At 41.3% G+C, this 20,735-nt stretch overlaps 1 protein-coding gene across 2 annotated transcripts; it reads right to left on the minus strand.

Annotated features, from left to right (window-relative positions):
* Positions 1 to 8,250: 8,250 nt before the first annotated feature.
* Positions 8,251 to 19,893, minus strand: Clec5a (C-type lectin domain containing 5A). Of its 2 annotated transcripts, XM_085683657.2 has the most exons (7): positions 19,645 to 19,893; positions 19,121 to 19,219; positions 18,337 to 18,411; positions 15,461 to 15,520; positions 14,822 to 14,958; positions 12,171 to 12,277; positions 8,251 to 10,910 (listed from the first exon to the last, which is right to left on the minus strand). In XM_085683657.2, the coding sequence occupies exons 1-7, from the start codon at positions 19,673 to 19,675 to the stop codon at positions 10,796 to 10,798; spliced, it is 624 nt and encodes a 207-aa protein (XP_085539783.2). In that variant the 5' UTR covers positions 19,676 to 19,893; the 3' UTR covers positions 8,251 to 10,795. The 2 variants fall into 2 exon arrangements, with proteins under 2 accessions (XP_085539783.2, XP_085539784.2); XM_085683658.2 differs by lacking the exon at positions 18,337 to 18,411.
* Between the last annotated feature and the right edge of the window lie 842 nt (positions 19,894 to 20,735).

The following is a 20,735-nucleotide window of genomic DNA, read 5'->3' on the forward strand; positions in this document are numbered from 1 at the left end:
AGAAGAAAAAGAGTATAGAGAGTTATAAAAAGAAGTAAATCACTTTTTTAAAAAAATAAAACAAAATCTTTAAAAAGACAGGGCACAGACAGCCATAGATTAAAGGCGTAAAGAAAAATAAGCCATGTAAAGATGGATTATACACAGAGAATCTGGATTATGTATAAACATTTTGTTTTCTTTGAATTTTTTGACTGCAGAGAGAAATTTGATTCTGGGGACTGTTAAGCTATATATAATATATATATATATATATATATATATATATATATATATATATATGGTATCTTTGTTGTAGGAGGCTGCTTGTTTGTTTCAGGCTGTTCACCAATGTCAAAACCTATCAAAGATCTTTACAAGAAAGAAAAATTATGGGAGAGTATTTCTCATTAACACTGAGGTTGAATCCTAAGTAAAAAGTTAATCAGATATAAACAGTCATTTTTAAAGGTAATAACTTATACTCAAACCCCCTCGGATCATTTCTAGATTTTTCACCAGCACTGATACAATCATCCCCAGGAGCAGTTAGTTGATAGAATATTGTGCCTGTTTTTTTTTGTCATGCTACAATAGCACCACAAAACACACAATACTTATTGTCTACTCACTTTTCCATTCGTGTGAGGACTCTGAGATCATACATTTGTGTTTCTCACTAGCTTATTGCTTCTCATTGCTGAGTAGTGTGCCCTTGTATGAATATTGTATAAACTTCTGCTGATGGATATTTATTTTAGTTACTGTTTAATAAATTCAATAGAGCTACTATGACCATTCATCATGAAGATACATTTTCACTTATTTTTGACAACTACAGAAAAGAATTGGTGGATGTTACGTTTACCAGAAACAGTTTTGTTTTTCCCAACAGACCTTCACCCTCTCCACTCTCCACTGTGCCAATGTACAGTTAATAATTCTGGAGAGATAGACGAAGACAGTGAGTCATACCTGGAAATAGGGAATTTGTTTAGTTCTATGAGAGAGACAGAGAGAGAGAGAGAGAGAGAGAGAGAGAGAGAGAGAGAGAGAGAGATTGATTCTGATTTTTCAGGTTTACTCATTTCCCAGCAACCTGCCTTTCATATCACTCAAATGTCATCGCCGGGGTACCAAACTGCAGCTATTTGGGCAACTGGAGGCACAACTGTCATGGGGCTAGGTACCTGTATGTGTGTGTCCTTGGTTCATAGGATTGTCACCAACAACTGACATATTTGTTTCTTCAAGGATCTGTACCTAACTAACACTAGAACATCTTGTCAGGAGCCTCTTGGAGTAACTTGTGCATGATTGGAGAGTCGTTGGGTAATAGCTAAACTCAATGGCTATGTTGCCTGAAGACCTTTACAAGATCAATACAATTTTGTTTTAAAACTATAATCTATACTAGTTACCTGAAAAACAAGTTTCACAAAATTTAAAAACAAATAGATTATTTATTATTGCATTATTGTGGTGTGTGCATGTATATGTGTATGATATGCATGTATGTGCTTATGGGTGTGGGTGTGCTCATGTGTGCCTGTGCATGTATAAGGCATAGATGAACACTAGGTGCCTTCTTTGTTGGTCTTCTTATTTGTTTAGACAGACCCTTTCATTACTCCTGTATCCCCACTGACTGGCTAGACTGGCTGGCCTGCAAGCCCCTGGGGTCCTCTGTTTCTGGGATGAGAGGCTCACACTACAAATCACACCCTTTTACGTGGGCGCTAAGGATCTGGGTTCAGGTCCTCATGCTTGCACACCAAGCACTTTCCCCATGAGCCTACTTCCCACCCCCAAATAAGTATTTTAAATGTAACTTTGCATCCCAGCATCAAATATTGTTTCTTTATATTTTATTCCTCAATTCAGACAAGGCAGTGAAGTATGGTGAGTGAAGACTCACCAAAATGCTTGGCTGAGATGAGCAACTGCCCCTGGAAAGAGTGCATGTTGGAGAGTCTCAGCATTAGCAGATGAAGATGCTAAAATAAGGGGCAGTTCCTCCCTGTTTGTTTTCTCTTACCATAATTCACACAATATTAGATAGAGTAGATCTGATAGGAGGGACACAGAGATCAGCTGAGAAAGAGAGTTCATAAAATCTTGGAGACACAGAGACAATCCTTGGCCCTTCATTTTCTGACTTCGAGTTTTGATATTCACATTGGGGCCAGTGGAGAAAGTACAAGAATACCTTAGATTTTCTTGAGCAAGATTACATCAAGGATAGGTGCAGACCTGTCCTTCACAGTCTGGGTTGTTTGTTCATAACTTAGAATCTGAGAGAAAATGACCTGGGGATTGAGAACTTCCTGATAAGGGAAGCTTCAAGTTTGCTGACTAACCAACTTGTCAGTATTCTGAAAGTTGATTAGCCTCAAGAGAGAAGGAGAAGGGTTCTGTTCAGCTTTTCTTTGCTACCATCCCTAGAGAAGCTTTGAACTTTTAGAAACTGTCCCTTAGTGGATAGCTAACTATCCACGGGGACAGGAGAGAAAGAAAGAAGGAGACAATATCAGAAAAGAAGACAAATGAACTTTCCTCACTACCATGATTTCTGGAACTCACTCTGACCCGTTGGTGTTTTCTCATTCTTTCCCTTTCTCACAGGACTGTGGAGAAAACGGGTGGTCACAGTAGAGTCAATGTGGTATTTCCTTGGTGAGACCGAGACCGCGGCAGGTTGGGTGTAGGAGCACGGTGGTCATGCCGCCCACAGAGGTCCTGCCTCCCATGGAAAGTAGAGCTTGAGACCCAAGGGATGTAGCACATGCTGTCTCCACTCCACAGTTGTGTTCTTGCCTTCTGGTCCCAGGAGGACACTTGGCAGAACAAATGGAAATTGAAGATTAAAGTTTGAGTCCCATTGTTTTTTCTGGACTCTTCCTTGCTTTGTTTGCAGGAAACACATTCACCGAGGTAAGAGGTGAGAATACTTTTCATCATACCAAAGCAAACAGACAAATAAAAAACCAGAATGTGGAAGAGGCGGCCGAGCTATTCCGAGAAGCAAGCCTAGAGTCAGGGGAAGATACAATGTTTGATTCCAGGAGAGGCCCTGTCTTCCGACAGTATCCTGTGTAGATTCTGCTTCCCAAGCACACTCTATAATTGAAAGGTGAAAACTTTCAAATGAACAAAATGGAAATGGAGCCTGTGTGTGGAGGATGTTAATGATACAAGAATTCCCATCTCTGTGGGATTGGCAGGGGCTACTTAGAATCATTGAAATGCAGCAGGACTTTGTAAGATGGGGACACAATTGCCAGAGAAGAGGCGTTATGAATTAGCAGACTGTGGTCAGGGAAGCAGTGTATGGCTCATCACGGCAGAATTCAGGAAGATTTCTAGCGCCCTGAGAGACAAAGGTACACACTATACTGGGTAAGTTTCCCTGTCTATGGTGTGGTATTGATGATTAGCACTCATCCATTTGAACTTGCACACTTCTATTATATATACTCACATATGTCTACATATATGAATTCATACATATGTTGTTTGCTTGTGCCATCAAAAAAAGCTAAAAGATATGCAGTAAAAGAGGTTCAGATGGAAAAGAACCTCTAACTAGGTTCCAGTGTGTTTTACAGTGTGCGTAGGAAAATGAGTATAGACAGTCATAGAAAGAATAAGAAATAAGATTAAAAATGATGAAGGAAAGTCTTTAGAGACAGCAAAAGTAATGTAAAAGAAAAAAAGCCATGTAAAGATGGCAAATTCAAGGGAGTCTAGATCCTGTATGCTACTGTGTCAATTTTGAAACCTGGCATTGAAAGAGGGACTGTGGAAATAAACAAGCCTAAAGATTTTAAGGATGCCTTAACTTTTAAAATGTCAAGAAATGTATTTGACAAATGGAAATCAATAACGTGTTGGAGAAGTGGATTTGCTTTTGTTTCCACAGGGAAGAGGCTGTAAATTCATTCCAAGTTGATTTGGATCTGGTTTGATCAAGGGAGACCTCTTGAATCTTGACAGTTGGTATCTATCAACAAAGGTTGTAACTGGTCTTCCCAGAACTTGGTTATTATCTCAACTTTTTCTTGGGGACCCCTGGGGTTGTTTTCACCCACAGCCAGCAGGAAGTGATATGGAGAGGACTGAGCCCACATTTCCAAGAGAAAAGGTGGTGTGGGTGGTCTTTGGTTATCTTGTGGGTCATGGATGTATGTTTGTTATACTCTAGATGAATATTGGAATATAGGATAAAAAGACAACTATTAATCTTAGATATTTTGCATTGGCATGAATTTTGATATATGGATATAAATTCAAAAGTCAATTTTGTTACACTATATATATATGTTTTTGCTCTTGTTTAAAGAATTTTTGCATATTGATACAAATTCGAGGTCATTTTTGTTACAACACTGTATATGTGTTCCTACTTTTGTTTAAAGGATTTTTGTATATTGATAACAATTCAAGTTATTTTTGTTAAAACATATTGTATGCATGTTTTCATTTTTGTTTAAGGTATTGTGCCTATGCAGTTCATTTCATTTGGAAATGTAGGGTGAAATTTTAGTTTTAGAAAGCAGTTATTATAAACTATATAGAATAATCAGGAAACATAGGCTAGTGGTTAGTCATTAATAGCAATCAAATTTGTAGATGTTAGGTATGTTCTTCAGATAATTTCATCTAGAATAGATATATTTATAAATATAAATAGAGATATATTTTACATAGATAAATGGTCTTCAAACACTCCAAAGACCTATGGAATATAACATTTAAAATGTTTTGTTCACTTAGGACTTTTCATGACAATGAGACACATCTGCTCATGGCAACACCAATTTACCTCAGAGACGGTGGGCATCGAAGAGACTCCTTATGGAGTTTGCTTTCAATGTGGCAAGGCTAGCTAACCGTTTGGGCAAGAAGCTGCATTTGTCTGACCTGCTTGACAGTATGTTGTGTAAACTGGACATGTTGTATAAACTGGATATGTTGTATGAACTGGATATGTTGTATAAACTGGATATGTTGTGTAAACTGGACATGCAGGATCCACAGGAAAGTGACCATTGAATTTTGCCAAAACAAAATGGGACAGTCTTCAGGGTTCCTGTTTCACAGAAGAAACTGACAGATATTCTGCAGGACACAGAGGAAAGTGGTTGACAAACTGCCAATATAGGCGGTTTGTCACATTCCTGCTTCACTGAAAAGTCTGCCAGATACTATGTACCTATAGGCTGAAGATGGATGTCTCAGCATTGCAGAGGAACTTTGGGTGACTGTCCAGGCAGTCAGATGTCTCTGTCATTCCTAGAGCTTTTGGAAAACATTTGCAATGCACATTTTGTTTACTTTAATAATATTATACCCTTCTGGGGCCTCTGAAGGAGTTGAAGACTAGATCATTATTATAGCTGCAGTTTTCCTTAGATATGATAGAAAGTGAGTTAGGTAAAAATTTTGGATTTACTAAGATAAGAGAGATTATGGATTCTTTTCTTTAAATTTACCAGACACAAATGAATTGGAATTCAGTATATTGTGAATGTAATCTTTACTTGGTAATTGTTCTTATTTGTTTCAAAAGAAAAAAAAGGGAAATGTTGGGAAATATTATTTTAAGGTGTGTGACTTTTGTTTATGTTGCATTTGTTTAACTCTGTGAAGCTGTGATTCTTTACCTGTCTAAAACACCTGATGAGCTAATAAAGAGCTGAAGGACCAACAACGAGGCAGGAGCAAGGATAGGTGGCACTGGCAGGCAGAGAGTATAAATAGGAGGAGAAACAAGGAAGAGAGGAACAGAAAGAGAACAAGAAGAAGACTTCAGGGGCCAGCCAGCCACCGACCCACCCAGCTAGTCAGTCAGCCAAACAGCCACAGAGTAAGAAGTAAAGTAAAATATACAGAAGTAAGAAAGATAAAAGCCCTGAAAAAAAAAGGAAGATGGGTTAATTTAAGAAAAGCTGGCCAGAAACAAGCCAAGCTAAGGGCAGGCATTCATAACTAAGAATAAGCCTCTAAATGTGATTTATTTGGGAGCTGGGTGGTGGGGCTCTTAAAAGAGTCAAAAGATGGGATTAAAACCAACCAACAGCATGCTGGCCTTTATCTTACCATCATAAATCCTTCCGTAGTCCAGTTTGAGTTCATTCCTAGACATGTGGACTACCTGAGACAGCAATGACCTCTCTGATTGGAAAGATATCTTGAGGTGTCAGCTTTTCATCATCACCCTGATTTTCCTGCTGCTACCAAGGAACTGGGTGATGGAGCTGTGTTCTGTGATCTAGAATGAGGTGGGAGCTGGGCTTTCCATGGCCCTGGACTAACGGGTGCAGTACAGGGAGCAGAAGAAGAGGCAGCGCATGTCCCTCTCTGAGATTCTCAGTCTTCAGTCTTTTCCAGCTCTAGAAGGCCTGCTTTGCTTTTGTTCTGCTTCATTTGTTCATCCTCTCCTGCTGCCTTCTCCAGCCATCTCCACCTTCCTCTCTTGGCTGTTCCAGCCTACACTCCTAGGTCCCTGTTTCCCTTATTACAAACTAACAAACAAAACAACAAAGTTTTCCATGATGTTTCCACCTTTGTGAAGTCACCGGTTGCTCTCACTACTTGTTTGTGTTCAGCCTTGCTCAGCTTCCTTCTTTCCTGTCAGCCCCACCCAGTTCTTAATTATTGTTTCCATTTTTTTTGGGGGGGGGAATGGAGGTGGTCGTGGCTACTTTGTAAAGTAATTCAGTGTGGCATTTTAGGAAACTACACATCGATGTTGTGTGGGGTCTCCCTAGGGAGCTAGTTAAACAATATTTCTGCTACCCAGTGGAATTTTATGAAGATGCCAAAACAATGATGTTCTTCCTGCAATGATTAGAAAAGTTATAAGCCACATATCCTTCAGCGAGAAAGCAGAGTGTGCTGAATATAGGTGGCAGTGTTTTTACAGTTGCTGTAGATGGCATTGTAAGGAAGTGATAAATAATTACCCTGAGATTATGTCAATGAAGTGGGGCATGAAGGGAAAGGAAGACCTGGCACTGTGCACCTTTAAATATTCTTTTTTTTTCAGCAATTTTTTTATTTTTAATTAAAAATTTCCACCTCCTCCCATTTCCCTCCCCCTTGTGCAAGCATATACTAATTACTATGCAAAATAAAATAATCAAATTTCCCTTATTTGTCATAAAGGATGTACTAAGTCACACTCTTATCCTTAATATATGCTGCAGGCCCAAGATCTTTCACACACACACACACACACACACACACACACACACACACACACACACAATTTGTCCAAATAGGAAGAGATTTGGTTAAATCGTCCTGAAGTTAAAGTGTGGTATTTTGGGGCTGTTTGGATGCATAGCTGCAATGCCAGCACTCAGCAAGCAGATGGAAGAGGACCCAAGCCGTGCTGGGTTACATAGTGATTTCTAGGCTGGCTTGAACTGTGAAGTAAGAGCCTGGTTTAAAACAAAGGAGCTATGAAAGAGGATGTAAAATTATTGATTTTCTAATTATAAAGTTCTAATTCTGTCATTTTTTTTGGCTTGAGTGGTAGATAGGTGCTTAAAATACATTCATTACTGAAAGTGTAAAATTTAATGTAAAGCACCGCAGCTTTCATTTCAAATACAAATTCTAAATATAGATATAAATTTGTTACATTGTATAGATTTAGGATCCTGTTAATCATGGTGTGTGATGTTTTTATTTATATGAAAGTTTTTATAAAAAATTTACTTTAAAAAGTCAAGGAAGTTGCAGTTTATTGGCAAATGGTAACCTAGAATGTACAAAACCCTAGATTTCATCTTGAGTATGGCTTAAAACCACAACTATGGAGATGTTTTTAGATCTTAACATAGAAGCTGAGAACTCAGCAATGTTAAGAGAATAAGGTGTGTGTTGATATGACCATATCTTTTCCTTAAGTCTTTAACTGAAAAGTGTGATATGTCCATGCAAGGTGCTTCCAATTCTTCATCAAATGATGAATGGCAATCAAATACAAATCAGAGTCACTATGGAAAGTCATTCACATAAATCAAGGTAGACAGATACCAGCATATGTTGGCAAGCATACGAAACTGTTAAGAGTCCATATATATTATTGAAGGGAAGATGCAATTTTTCAGGAGCTTTTGAGAAATAGAAGTTCTTTAATGATGTATCCTAGAACTGTAAGAGCTAGCAATCACACTCCTAGATGTATCCTTGCGAAGTGAATGTTTGTAATAGTTATGGTATTTGACGGATGGAAAAGCTTAAATATCACCCAGTTGATGCAGAAATAAACACTTTTTTTTAATAGAATGGAATACAGGTTGTGATAACAAGCTTTACACCATTGCAACAAATACCTGAGATAAATCAAAAGGATTTTGGAGATTTCAGTCCATAATCAGTTGGCCTCTTTGCTATTTGTCTTGTGGAGAGGGCACACACTGTGTTAGAAGTGCACAATGGAGGAAAACCACTCCTGGCTTGGGAGCAAAAGGGCTGAAGATTGTCCACACCCTATAGAGGGCACACTCTCAGGATCATAAATACATTCCAGGAGTCTTAAAGTTTCCAGATCCTCTTAAAGGTTCTCCCACCTTCAAATCCAATCCTAGGGAACAAGTCTTTGATACAGACATGTGGGGGTATTCCAGATCCTGGCTAGAGCACTGTTACCTGCTGAAATATGCGGGTGAATATTGGAAGCCTTATTCTAAGTGGAGGAAGTCAGTAAGAAAGAAAATCATACATTGTATGATTATCTTCATATGAAACCCAGAATAAGGAACTTCATAGAGACAGGAAGTAGACAAGTGGTTCCAAAGGGCTGAGAGTAACACGAAGATGATGTAACTATAGCTAGTGTGTACAGGATTTCTTTTTGAGGCGGTGGCTGCAAACTACCGTGAACGTACCAGGCCCATTGAATTATACATCTCAAATGGGTAAATGTTCTGACAGGCTACTTCTATCCCAATAAAGCTGTATACAAGCTGTGTCAGACATTAAAGACATGTGTAAAGAAAGTGTATCAGAAGCAAAGTCAAAACTCCAACCCAAATGGCTTACTAAATCTGTTTGTAACCTTGCATCACTGTTCCCTAGTAAAGGCTCCATTTATCTACCCTTCATGAGCCTTTCCCCAGTAATTAAAGCAACACTCACAGAGTCCCTGAATATCCTCTTTCTCACTCCAGTCCCTGCCCAAGCTTCGTTAAGAACCTGTGTGGGAGTAACTCCTGGTCTTGCGGGAAATTCAGGCTTCAACCACAGCAATCATGAGATGTCCTCATTTCCTGACCTCAATAGTCTGCAACTGTTCTATCGTAAGACAGGAAGTGTGGCAATGGAAGTTCTCTTTTCTCAAAGTGGACCAAGATTTGCTTTCTGTTGTCCGGGTTCTGGGGCTTACCTCCAGTTAGAATACAGTTGCTTATTCTTGCTACCATAGACTCAGCCCCTCCCCGCTCTGTGACACCTATGTGCTAAGACCACCGAAGAACTGTAGCTCCACAGGGTACAAGCATAATTCCAGTACCCGCCAGATTACTTCTGATGACCTTCTTCAAGTGGGTTTTAATAGCTAGTGATAATAGCATTAGAGATAATAGTATTATCTCATTAAATAGAAACAATAACATTATCTCATTAAAATTGCAAATCTACTAGCACATTAGCAGTTATGAAACCTAGAAATTAGAAAGAAAACAGTATTTGTAATAATATAATTTATAATTTCTTTTGACTCCTGCAAATGCTGGGTTAATTGTTGGGTGACTTCAATTCCTTCAGCTTTTCTATAGGCTTCTTGTTACTCAACCAGTGCATTATTTTTCTCTGATAACTTTAGGTTCATAAACAGCTGCTATCTCTTTGTGAACACAGAGAAGACTGAGACTTTTTTTTTTACTTTTTACTTTTTTCTTCCCTTTCTTTCATAGTGATCAAACAAGCCCCCTACTTCATCTCTCAGGACTTCCATTTGTCCACATTTTGCCCTTTATTCTCTAATGAAAAGGAGATATGTCATAATAGAATTTTATGCCAAACCAAGAAAAATTTTAACTTGAGTGTTTTTTCAATCACCCTCTTCTCCTTGTCTCTCTTGCCCATCCCCTTTCTTTCCTTCCTCCTTTCTCCTCTCCTCCTCTCCCCTTCTTTTCCCTCCCTTTCCCTTCCCTTCCTCTTTTCTGTCTTATACAAAACCTCTTCATTCCCACAATGTTTTTTCAGCTCCAAGCTGAACTGTAGAGGTCCTCCCAAGAGCCTTGGTCTCAATTCAGGCAGAGGAAGCCCCTTCTTCTTTAGCTTCTAGGGAGGAATATGGGAATGGAGACTTCTTAGAGTAGGGGAGGTCGCGAAGCTGAGTTTATCTTCTACCTGCACTGCCTTCTAACAGGGCTCATCTCTTCTGCTTGCAGTTTCTTCTCAATAGCATGTGCATGTGCGCGAAAGATGAAATAGATTCTGTCTACGAACAAAACCCCATTGGTCAAAATGCTCAACCCTGCAAAAATAGATTTCATTTCTGCATCAATTTCATTTCCAGAAAACTGGCCCTGCATCCTGAGATGACTGGAATCCAGTCCCCTAGCACAGAAAGTCTTGGGGCAGTGCCCGGAGTAGAACAGGAATACTCCTGTCGTAGGTGCGTGTGAAAGGGAACAGCTTATTGACCCCGAGGATTTACGGGGAAGCTCTACCAGCAGCCTATGGGAGGTGGGCACAGTCTTGGATGTTCTGTATTTTCTGGGCTAGTTTTGGTTGCAACTAATCTCTTTTGCTGTCTCCGTAGACATATATTTGCTCTTGTTGTAGAGACCCATGATCATCTGGGAGTCCTCTCACAGATCCAGCGGTAGCTGATGTCACATGATGCAGCATCAAATGTCTTTGTCAGGCCTATGGTGACGCAGTGGAAGTTCTGATTCTCATTCGTAACACTAAATGAGTAGAGAAAGCATGGTTAATGCTCCTGGTTTCAGTTTTGTCTTTGACTGCTAGTGAGGTGAGGGTCACATGGGAGCTGTGCATGGAGGAGATGCAGCCTCGTGCGACCCCACACTCTCCTCCCCTGCACTGGGCCTTTCTTCCAAACTTAAAGCCCTTCTTCTCCATACATCTTCTCCAGTCCAGTCCCGTACCCACTGCTTCCTCTCAACTCTCCTGTGAACATTCATGGATTCCAAGAATCTAGGTCTAACTCGTTCATGTAAGGTTGGAAGTATTTCCAAACTTTGAGGGCAATGTCATACCGTCCAAAATCATCTTTCAGTATTGATTGCATGTTTATGACAGGAAGGCCCAAGAAAGAAGGAAAGAGACTTTTCTCCCTTTACTGAATGTGAGCTAGCTCTAGGAAAACCTTGGTGGAGGCAAGCTATTGGCCTTCTCCTACTTTCTTTCTGGCACTCGGATCCTTTTGGTCTGACTGTGGAGTCTCATTTCACGAAAAAGTGGCATGAGATTTGGGCTCAATGAACCCTGAAATCAAACTGTAGCTCTACCCAGTTGCTACGTGAAATTCAACACATTTCTAGCCTTTCTCATACCCAACTCAGCTACTTGGGAGTAATAAAAACTTCCTCCATGGCATCCTGGTGAATATGGAGAAATGATCCATGCATGTGCTTAGCGCAGCATAGTGCCTGATATTTAGGAGACAGTGAGTACATATTAGTTTTTTCCTCTCTGTAAGGAAATCCATTTGCAGGCAGGGGACCTGGCTTGCTCCTTGTCCGGCTCAGTATTTCCATATGAAAACTGGAAATAGTACAGCTTCCTCTAAAGGTTGACTCCAAATGATGCCCTGAAGATAGTTCTTGAGAGATACAGGCCAACTTTAAGGTATAGATGGGATATAGGTTTATAGTAAACTTTCTTTAGATAAAGGAGCTATATCTGGGGAAATGGTATGATGTGTAGTTTAGTGACCTATGAAATATATGAGGTGCAGCAGCAGCTATGCATGCAGCTTGGTGTGAAGAAGATAATTTATTAATAATATTCTAATCTTCTTTTTCTACTTTTATATTATGTAAAATGTTTGGCTATTTCCTATATTAAATAGGCCAAATAGGCAGGAAATGGGTTGGAAACAACTAGGGAAACAGAACAAAGTCTAGTCTAGTCCTTTGAGCTGTCTCAGTGTGACTCTCAGGTTTAGTCTTCCTATGTAAAATTCCCTAGGGAAATTCACGTACTTGCCATTGAATGCAGAGTTGTTGACCCAGCGCCACCTTTTTCCTCCCGGCTGACGTGTCAAACCAACAAAGTACTTCTCGGCATCAGCTATATCTTGAAGATACTTCTAGAAGTTAAAAAAAAAAAGAAGTGGCTCATAGTGAGTTTTTCAGTGCTGAGATGGTGGTCAATGGTGGCTCTGGTTCTGGGAACCAGGAAGGCTCTTGGGGATTGGACCCTGCTGCCACTGACACTAGTCAGGAGAAGATCTGAAACTTGGTCGGACATAAGATCACCTGGGTATCTGGACCAAACACAGACTGCGTGGCCTGGGGTGCAGAAGAGCTAATGGTGAAGAACTTGCATTACTGATAAATGCCCTGTGACGTCAGCATTGTCCAGAAGGTATGGGAAAGAAGGACCCCACAGTCAAAACCAGGCCACTTCATGTACACATCTTATGTCTGGAATGTTTCTCTTTGTGGGATTTTCATCATTCCAGAAAATTTTGCATTCCTAATTAAGTTTAATCAAGAGGAAAAAATATGTTGAGAGTTATCAGCAAACCATCAGTGTGATCTTTGTCTGTGGTCACTATGCAGTAGAAGCTGGGGAGGGTGGCAGTGAACACTGGACACACCCAAACTTAAATGGTGACTAGAGGAAACAGAGGGATCAATTCTGTTCCTGCTCTTCTCTTCAGCCCCTGTTTTCGTTCCCCATCTCCTGCCCCTCTTTTCTTCCCAACTTTCTACTTGAAAACATATTGCCTTTCCACTTGGGTGCTTTACCCTAGAGAATCTGTGGGATCCTGATCTCCGACCTTGGTCATCTATCAAGGGTTGGCCCCCTAGAAAATTCTGCCCCATCGCAGGATGATTTTTGAGAAGATAGGATAGGGGAGGAAAACATGAATAGTGTATAGTGTCCACCATCCAATCATTGCTAAGATGTGAAGAGAGGCAACTGCAAGGAAAATGAGTATGCTGAATTTAAGGTCCTATTGTTTAAGTATATGATCTTGGTCAAATAATTTTTATTTTGGCCATGGAGATGTATCCGTTGGCGGAGCATTTGCTGTGTAAGTGTGGCAATTTGAGGTCAGATTCCCAGAACCCTTGGGAAAGCCTGATGTTGTCGTGACCATTTGTTTTCCCAGCGCTCTCATGGCAAGATGAGAGGCAGAAAGGGGAGACTCCCCGGAAGGCTGGGAGAGGGGAGCAGCTAATCTAGTTATGCAGTTGTGAATAACAAGGCACTTTGTTTTAAGCAAGGTGGAAAGTGAGGTGGTTCTCTGACTTTCACAATGCTGCTGTGGCACATTTGTGCCCACATAAACACACACACACACACACACACACACACACACACACACACACAGTAACCATTACTTTTCTTTAATTTCCTCATTGCCTATGTATAAACTATGGCAGCCACAAGCAAGTGGAAGGCAGTAAGCAAAGCTGTTACAAAGCATTAGTCTACTCTAATTTTTACTAAGGTAAACTATAAGATCTGGGATCCGGTTCTTTGTTTTAATTATATTGACTTATCTTTTTTCTTATGCACACTGAGATGACACATTAATATCATAAGTAATGCATATCTTTCTCCTTTACTATATACATAAACATCTTATAAGTATTCTGTATTATTTCTTTTGTGTCTGTGTGCTTTTGTGAGCTTTTGAGTATGCATGTATATATGTGTTGAACATACATGTGGCACTTATGGAGATCAGAGGACTACCTGTGGGGGCTTCTGCAGCATACAGGTCCCAGGGATTGAACTTAGGTCATCAGGTTTTATTATAGTGTGTTAGTGTGTGACTTTATCCTCTGAGCGATCTGCCTGGTCCTTCAGTCACTTCTGCATGCACTAGGTCTTTGGTCAAGCCTTGCCCTTTCAATGTCCTGGTCCATTTCTCAGTCTCAGATTTAGAACAAGGACTATGAACTCCCCAGCCAGGCATCACCATACCCTTTCAGGTGAATCAAAACCACAATAATGAATGCTCTTTAATGTCCTTACTCTGCGCTGAGTGGACTGTTAAGCATGTCATATTTTAAACTTCACAGCATTACTAGCAAGTAGATTCTAGCTCGATCTGTACTTTACAGCTGAGTACACAGAAGAGCAAATCTGGTTCATTTTTTTCCAGTTCCTTCTCTCCTACTCTGTCTCTAAGTCTTGGAAAGTCTGTAAAGACCTCTACCAGAAAATGAAGATAACGATTTTCTCAAACACTTGCCTGCTCTTGTGCCGAAGTCCCTGTGTACACATTGCTGATGTTCAATGTATAACAAGAAATCCATAGAGAGCAGTAGAAGATGCTATGATACCTCACACACAAGAATCTACACATTGTTCTATTGTGAATCCTTAAAGAAGTGATATGAATACCAAGATTAAAGGGGCAGGGTGGAAATGTAAAGTTTATATATAAAGACACTGTGACAATGAACCCTCAATAAATGAGGTATTTTAACAGGAATTGTGTGCAGGCGAAAACATGGGGAAGATGAGTCATGGTGTGATGATGTAATGATATAAATCTACAGCAGTAAATTCTCGCCAGCATCCTACCCCCACTTCACGTTTTCCCATAGACTCCACCAACTGCAACTGGTGTCGGGCAGACTGTTTTATCACACCATCCCCATGTCGTTACCAGTTTCTCTGGTGTGTCGACAACTGCCAATGTGGATCCTCTGGCTGCACAGTCATCCCTGCTGTTATTCCAAGATGATTCAGAGGTGGAGAAGAAGAAGCATCTCCCTTGATGAAGATCCCAGTCTTTGGGGCAGGCTGGAGAGATTGGGGGAGGAAGGAGCAGAGGCAGAGGCAGAGACAGAATGAATACATGCTATTAGTGGTCTGGAGAGGGAACCCTGTGACTGACTCACAAAATGATGGCACATACGTTCCTTTGTAACTCCTAATATAAATGCTTCCCAATTCAGGAAGAAATTCCATCACTCTAGTCTGTTTTCCTGCCCCTAACATGGAGGGAATGATCATGAAGCTCTTCATGGTCCCTTTGAACAAAAGCTCCACAAGAGAGGGGCAATGGGAAAAGTCCTTGAGAATCTGTCTTATGCAACCCAGGCTGGTCTCAAACTTGTGATCCTCCTGCCTCTGCCTCCTTCTGCAAATTCTACTGGCTGAGTTCTAGGATAGCCAGGGATACACAGAGAAAGCCTGTCTCAAATAAACAAAACAAAGCAAACAGACAAAATAAAAGAAAACAAAAGAGTCCAGCTTGTGAGTACCGATGGGGATGGGAGAAACCAGGGACCATGCACTGTACCTGTTCCGTAGCTCCTTGTGGGCATGACACTTTCGTTATTTCTCCCAAAGATCTGTGAGACTGAAATGAAAAGAAAGCCTGGTGATCACCATACGACGAACACAACAATCATTAGGTGTGGGCTGTTGAGCTCTGACTGTTTGTCTCTAAGCATCCCTGATGTTCTAGATGATCCAGAGGTATAAAGTAAAAACATCTTTCTTGATGAAGATTCCAGTGTTTGGGGCAGGCTGGGAGTTGGGAAGGGAGTGTGTGGAAAGGAAGGAAGGAGGGAAGAAGGGAGGGAAGCAGGGCCTGAAAGAGATGCTATAGAGAAGACAATGAGCTTGGTCCCTCTGAACTAGAGTTGTGAGAAATTTTCCTTCTCTGAAGCTTCCATTTGGCTATTGCCGTGGTCTATTGTGCTAGGTGCTTAAGTCCTACTTTATACCCCGCTTCACCCTATTATGGTAGCTGATGAGAAATGCCTAGGAGGAAAAATAAACAGGAGAGTGGGGGGAGAGGAGGCTAGTACCCCAAGAAGGCTCTTACCCCTCCCATATACACGTTTGACATGGTCACCCCCAGAGAGCTGTTGAAAGCACTTTTATTCTAGACTCGACACAGCATCTTTGCTGGTCTCTTTATTTCTGGCGTCCAAACCCTCTACAAAAGCTTTGATTCCAGACGGCTTTTAGATGCCTTTCTCATTAGGATTTCCTCAGCTCTAAGAATTGTAACTGAGTACAAGAAGATCCAAGATTCACGGAGTTACAGCAGATAAGGAGGTAGATAACCTTCTAGAGATTTCTCTAAGCATAAGAAGTTTGCCTTTTAAAATACAAAGTGTGGGGAATGATGGGCTGCTGTGGGAGTTCCTTCTGCTCCTTCAGCCAATCGCCGCTGAGTTACCAGCCCATTGGGGCGTGGTCTCTCTCTCTTTAAAAAAAGCAGCGGCTGTGCTCCACTCCCTCTTTGGCTTCTGGCTCATAGCCCTCTTCCCAGCATTCTGTTCTGTTTACTCCGCCTACCTAATTTTCTGTCCTATCAAGGGGCCAAGGCAGTCTCTTTATTGACCAATGAAAATAACACAATAGACAGATAACCCTCCTCCATCAATGGGCCCCTAAGAGGATCATTTTTTTCTGAGAGCACTGACAGCTACAATGGTTCCATAGACTGCTGATATCTTCCCTTAGGGGTCCTGGTTACTTGTTGGTTATGGTTAAAACTACTTTTCTTTACCCAGACATGAAGTTCTTCCTTAAAATAATAATGATGGAACAGGCATAAACATTCACCTTTTAATACATTCCCTAGCTCAGAGACATTGTAATATTATAAAAGACTTTTAATTAGAGATGCCTTTTTTTTTTTGGTCCTAAAGATGTCAACAGTAACCCATATCTTTAGAGGCAGTGACAGAGTTCTTGCAGAAGAGTGAGCTTGGAGCTAGAGAGGTGGCAGAGTTCCCAGCACCTACAAAGCTGGCACACAGTACCTGTAACTCCAGTTCCAGGGGATGTGTTTCTGGCATCCATAGGCGACACATGCACATGGTGTACATACACACACACGTACACACACACATGTATATATATATGTATGTATATGCATATACATATATATATGAAGGCAAAAACATTCATACATATAAAAATAAATAAATCTTTAAAAAGAGGTGGGATTAGAAGCATCTTGTCTTCTGTGTATGAAATATCTGGCTTTGAGCTTCTTGTTTTATACATGAGGCTTGAGTACTTACCTGTTCTGTTCTCCTATAGTTGTTCTAGCGGAGTGTTCGATACACAAAAAGATGCCTAGTCTTCTTTGTGGAACATGAATTCTTTGTGTGTGTGTGTGTGTGTGTGTGTGTGTGTGTGTGTGTGTTGTATGTACATGTTTTGGTGGGTGTATGTACTAGTGTGTGAGAGTGTGTGTGCACTTTGTGTGCATGGGTGAGGAGGCCAGAGGCTGACATTGGGTGCCTTCTTCAAATCTTGTCCACCTCATTTGTTAAGGCAAGGTCTCTTTCTGAACCTGGAATTTATTACTTTGGCTAGATTGACTGGCCAGTGAGCCCCAGGGATCCACCCATCTCTGCCTCCATCCACTGGACCTGGGGTTACAGGCATAGCTGCAACACTTGGCTTTCACCCGTGTGCTGGAGATCCAAGCTCAGGCTCTTGCACCTGTGGGACAGATACTTTACCAACTGAATGATCTCCTAATACTACAGTTTGGCTTCCCTCCCTTCCTTCCTCCCTCCTTCCCTCCCTCCCCCCTTCCTCCCTCCCTTCCCTGTCCCTTTCTTTCTTTCTTTCTTTCTTTCTTTCTTTCTTTCTTTCTTTCTTTCTTTCTTCCTTCCTTCCTTCCTTCCTTCCTTCCTTCCTTCCTTCCTTTCTTTCTTTCTTTCTTTCTTTCTTTCTTTCTTTTTTCAAGACAGGGTTTTTCTGTGTAGCCCTGGCTGTCCTGGAACTCACTCCGTAGACCAGACTAGTCTAGAACTCAGAGATTCGCCTGCCTCTGCCTCTCGAGTGCTGGAATTAAAGGTATGCACCAAACCTGTCTAGGATTTCATTTCTTTATAATCATTCTTGTAAGAATCTATGAAACACATCCACAGCACATTATAGTAGTCCCCCACAAACCATACTCAGACCCAGGAGGAAATTTGAGCATTATATATTTCAAGCAGAGGCTAAGGGTATAGCTTATGTTTTCCCCAAACAAGGTCCTGGGTTTGATCCCTAGTACAAGTAGGAGAGAAAATTCAATATCAATGAGTTTGCTGTACGTTTTCACACTTGCAAAGGCAATAAGCTTTTTTTGTGGAGCATTTGTGTATAAGTTTCTTAGGGACCGTTAGAATTCAGCTTGATAGTTAGGGAGATTACCGTTTTGCACATTAGTGGTTCCGTAGCTCTCCGTGGGGATGAAGCCATCATTACTTTTGCCAAATACCTGTGGGACTGCAAAGAAAACCAACTAGTGGCTCAGTCTCAGTGTGGCTGCAAATGGTGGCAGCAAATGGGCCACAGGGGATGCCAGGGAGCTGTGACCGCAGGAGGAAGCCCAGAGCTCTCTGCCTCACGGAGGACTGTGTGTGTTTTCGTTGTCTTCACTTACCTCCTTGTGTACCTCCTCTGCTCTCGTGATAGTCATTACATATTAAAATTGGGTCAAAAGGAAAATACCGCTTGCCCAACTGCAGCAATTTGCTCACATTTCCTTCCTCCTTCATTTTTTCCCTGGCTTCAGAGCTAAATCTTTGGCTTTGAAGCTCCTTTTATTAATGAATTTATTGAGAAGAATTTGTATATATACACATGTGTGCAGGCACACACACACACACACATCCCTCAGTTAAATCTTAATCTTATAGTTAACCCTTCACACAGCCTTATTGGGTTGAACTGGAGCAATATTATTTTTTAAATTATAGCAATAATAAAAAGACATGCTAAATATTCTAGTTCATATTATCCAAAAGCTTCGTGTAAGGGCTCTACCCGTTTACACAGTCAGTTGTGCATCTCCATTGTAGAGCACAAAACCCGACCCCTGTGTCTGATAGAGTGAGGAAGGACAGCATGGAGGAACGTAGGCACTGAACCTTTATACTCAGTCTGACATTCTGACAATAAGGACACTGGGGAGAAGGCTCGCACAAATACTCACAATACAGCAGAAATACGGTCATTCCAGCAACTTTGATCACTACTATAATAAAACCCGAGATGACCATGTTCCAGTTCATGATGATGGGGATCCAGGGACCTGTGAGGAGGACCAGAGCAACATCATTAGTATCTGGGGATGAAACTGCTTTCTCCCTGCCCTAGCCTTGTATCATGTTCGGGGTACCCAAGGGAAGGCTTCAAGACAGACATTCTGTTGGCAGGTGAAAGGAGGAGGCCCAGACATGTCCAGAGCACTGATAGAAAGCATGACATGCTGTCTCGCCTTTATGTATACTTTAGCCTTAGGTCTGAGCCGCGTCTCCACTTGTGGTTTCAAAAACCCTTTCCAATATGTAACTCTCCTGTAATTCAACAACATATAGTCTTAAAAATGACCCTTGCTTATAAGCTTACAGTTCTGGCAATGCTAACCTCACTTATAGAAGCCTTAACTGAAGTGTCAGGGGCATGTGACAGATGAACAGAGGACAGGCAGGAAAGCAGACAGACAGACAGACTTACCTGATCTCTCTCTGGAAGTCTGGCTTGGCATACAGATAGGAGCCTTTGTGATCGGCTAATACGTGTGCTGTGAGCAGGGTTCCTTGTCTCCTGAGCACAGGCTCCTGCTCAGACAGTGGGTACTGTCCTTGTTCACAACCTCACTGTGCCAGCTGCATCTTCAGGCAAACACCTCTTTCTGTTCAGTGCTCTTGGCAAAGGAGCAGGCAGGGCAAAGAGGGGAAGGGAACCTCTAGCTCTGCAGGAGGAAGGTTCCTACCAGGGAAACCTTTCTAGACGGATGTGAGAAACCACATGCCTCAGCAGACTCCCCCTTCGTCTGTTGACTTTCTATTGCTCTTAGGACAAGGTGTGACTACTTAATGTAGTATACAAATCTTGCATATGCCTTCTCTCATGGATTCTAGGTGCTCAACCATGTGCTAGGTGTTCTCTTAGAGCCTGGGATGTGGGTGGTGGTTCTGTGTCTCTTACTAGCACTACATCTGCCCTAGTCTTATCTGCCACCAATACTACTGAAGTGAAATTTTTTTAAATGAATTTTCTCATCCATAGTCACATGACACACCTTTATTGACCACATAACCACATAGCACTAATAGTATCACCTGTTCTAGCTCAGCTACACAGTAGACTTTTCTATGTTCTTATTGACTAGATAATTCTGATCCATCCTTTAGACATTATTTCCTTTAGGAAAACTCTTTTCCCAATCCTCCACTCATCTGTCCCGTTTGTGTTTAGCTATCCCTTACCTAGTACCATGATATTGGGTGCTCCTTGGGAGCAACTCTTGCATGATTATGTGTGCACTGTTCTTCTCATGCTCTGAAGCTATGAAGTGATGTGGGAGTCTCCCCTGCCCCCGTATGCTATGAATATGTTTTATTACCATTGGTTAATAAAGAAACTGCTTTGGGCCTATGGCAGGGCAGAATATAGCCAGGCAGGAAATCTGAACAGAGATATAGAGAGAGAGTAGGTGGAATCTAGGAGACGCCGTGTAGCTGCCAAAGGAGACAGATGCCCCTGGAACTTTACCAGTAAACCAGGAGCCTCGTGGTAAAATGTAGAATAATAGGATTGGGCTA

This window comes from Myodes glareolus, chromosome 25 (assembly GCF_982192425.1).
Source record: "Myodes glareolus chromosome 25, mMyoGla1.1, whole genome shotgun sequence".
NCBI lineage: Eukaryota > Metazoa > Chordata > Mammalia > Rodentia > Cricetidae > Myodes > Myodes glareolus.

Excerpts from the sequence above, each read along its gene's own strand:
- Clec5a (XM_085683657.2), bottom strand. The coding sequence starts at position 19,675 with ATGCCAAGCCAGACTTCCAGAGAGAGATCAG. Across the intron at positions 18,412-19,120 it reads GACCGTATTTCTGCTGTATT|TCCCACAGGTATTTGGCAAA; the intron begins GTGAGTATTTGT and ends TTTTCTTTGCAG. Across the intron at positions 10,911-12,170 it reads AACTCTGCATTCAATGGCAA|TGTTACGAATGAGAATCAGA; the intron begins GTACGTGAATTT and ends CTACTCATTTAG.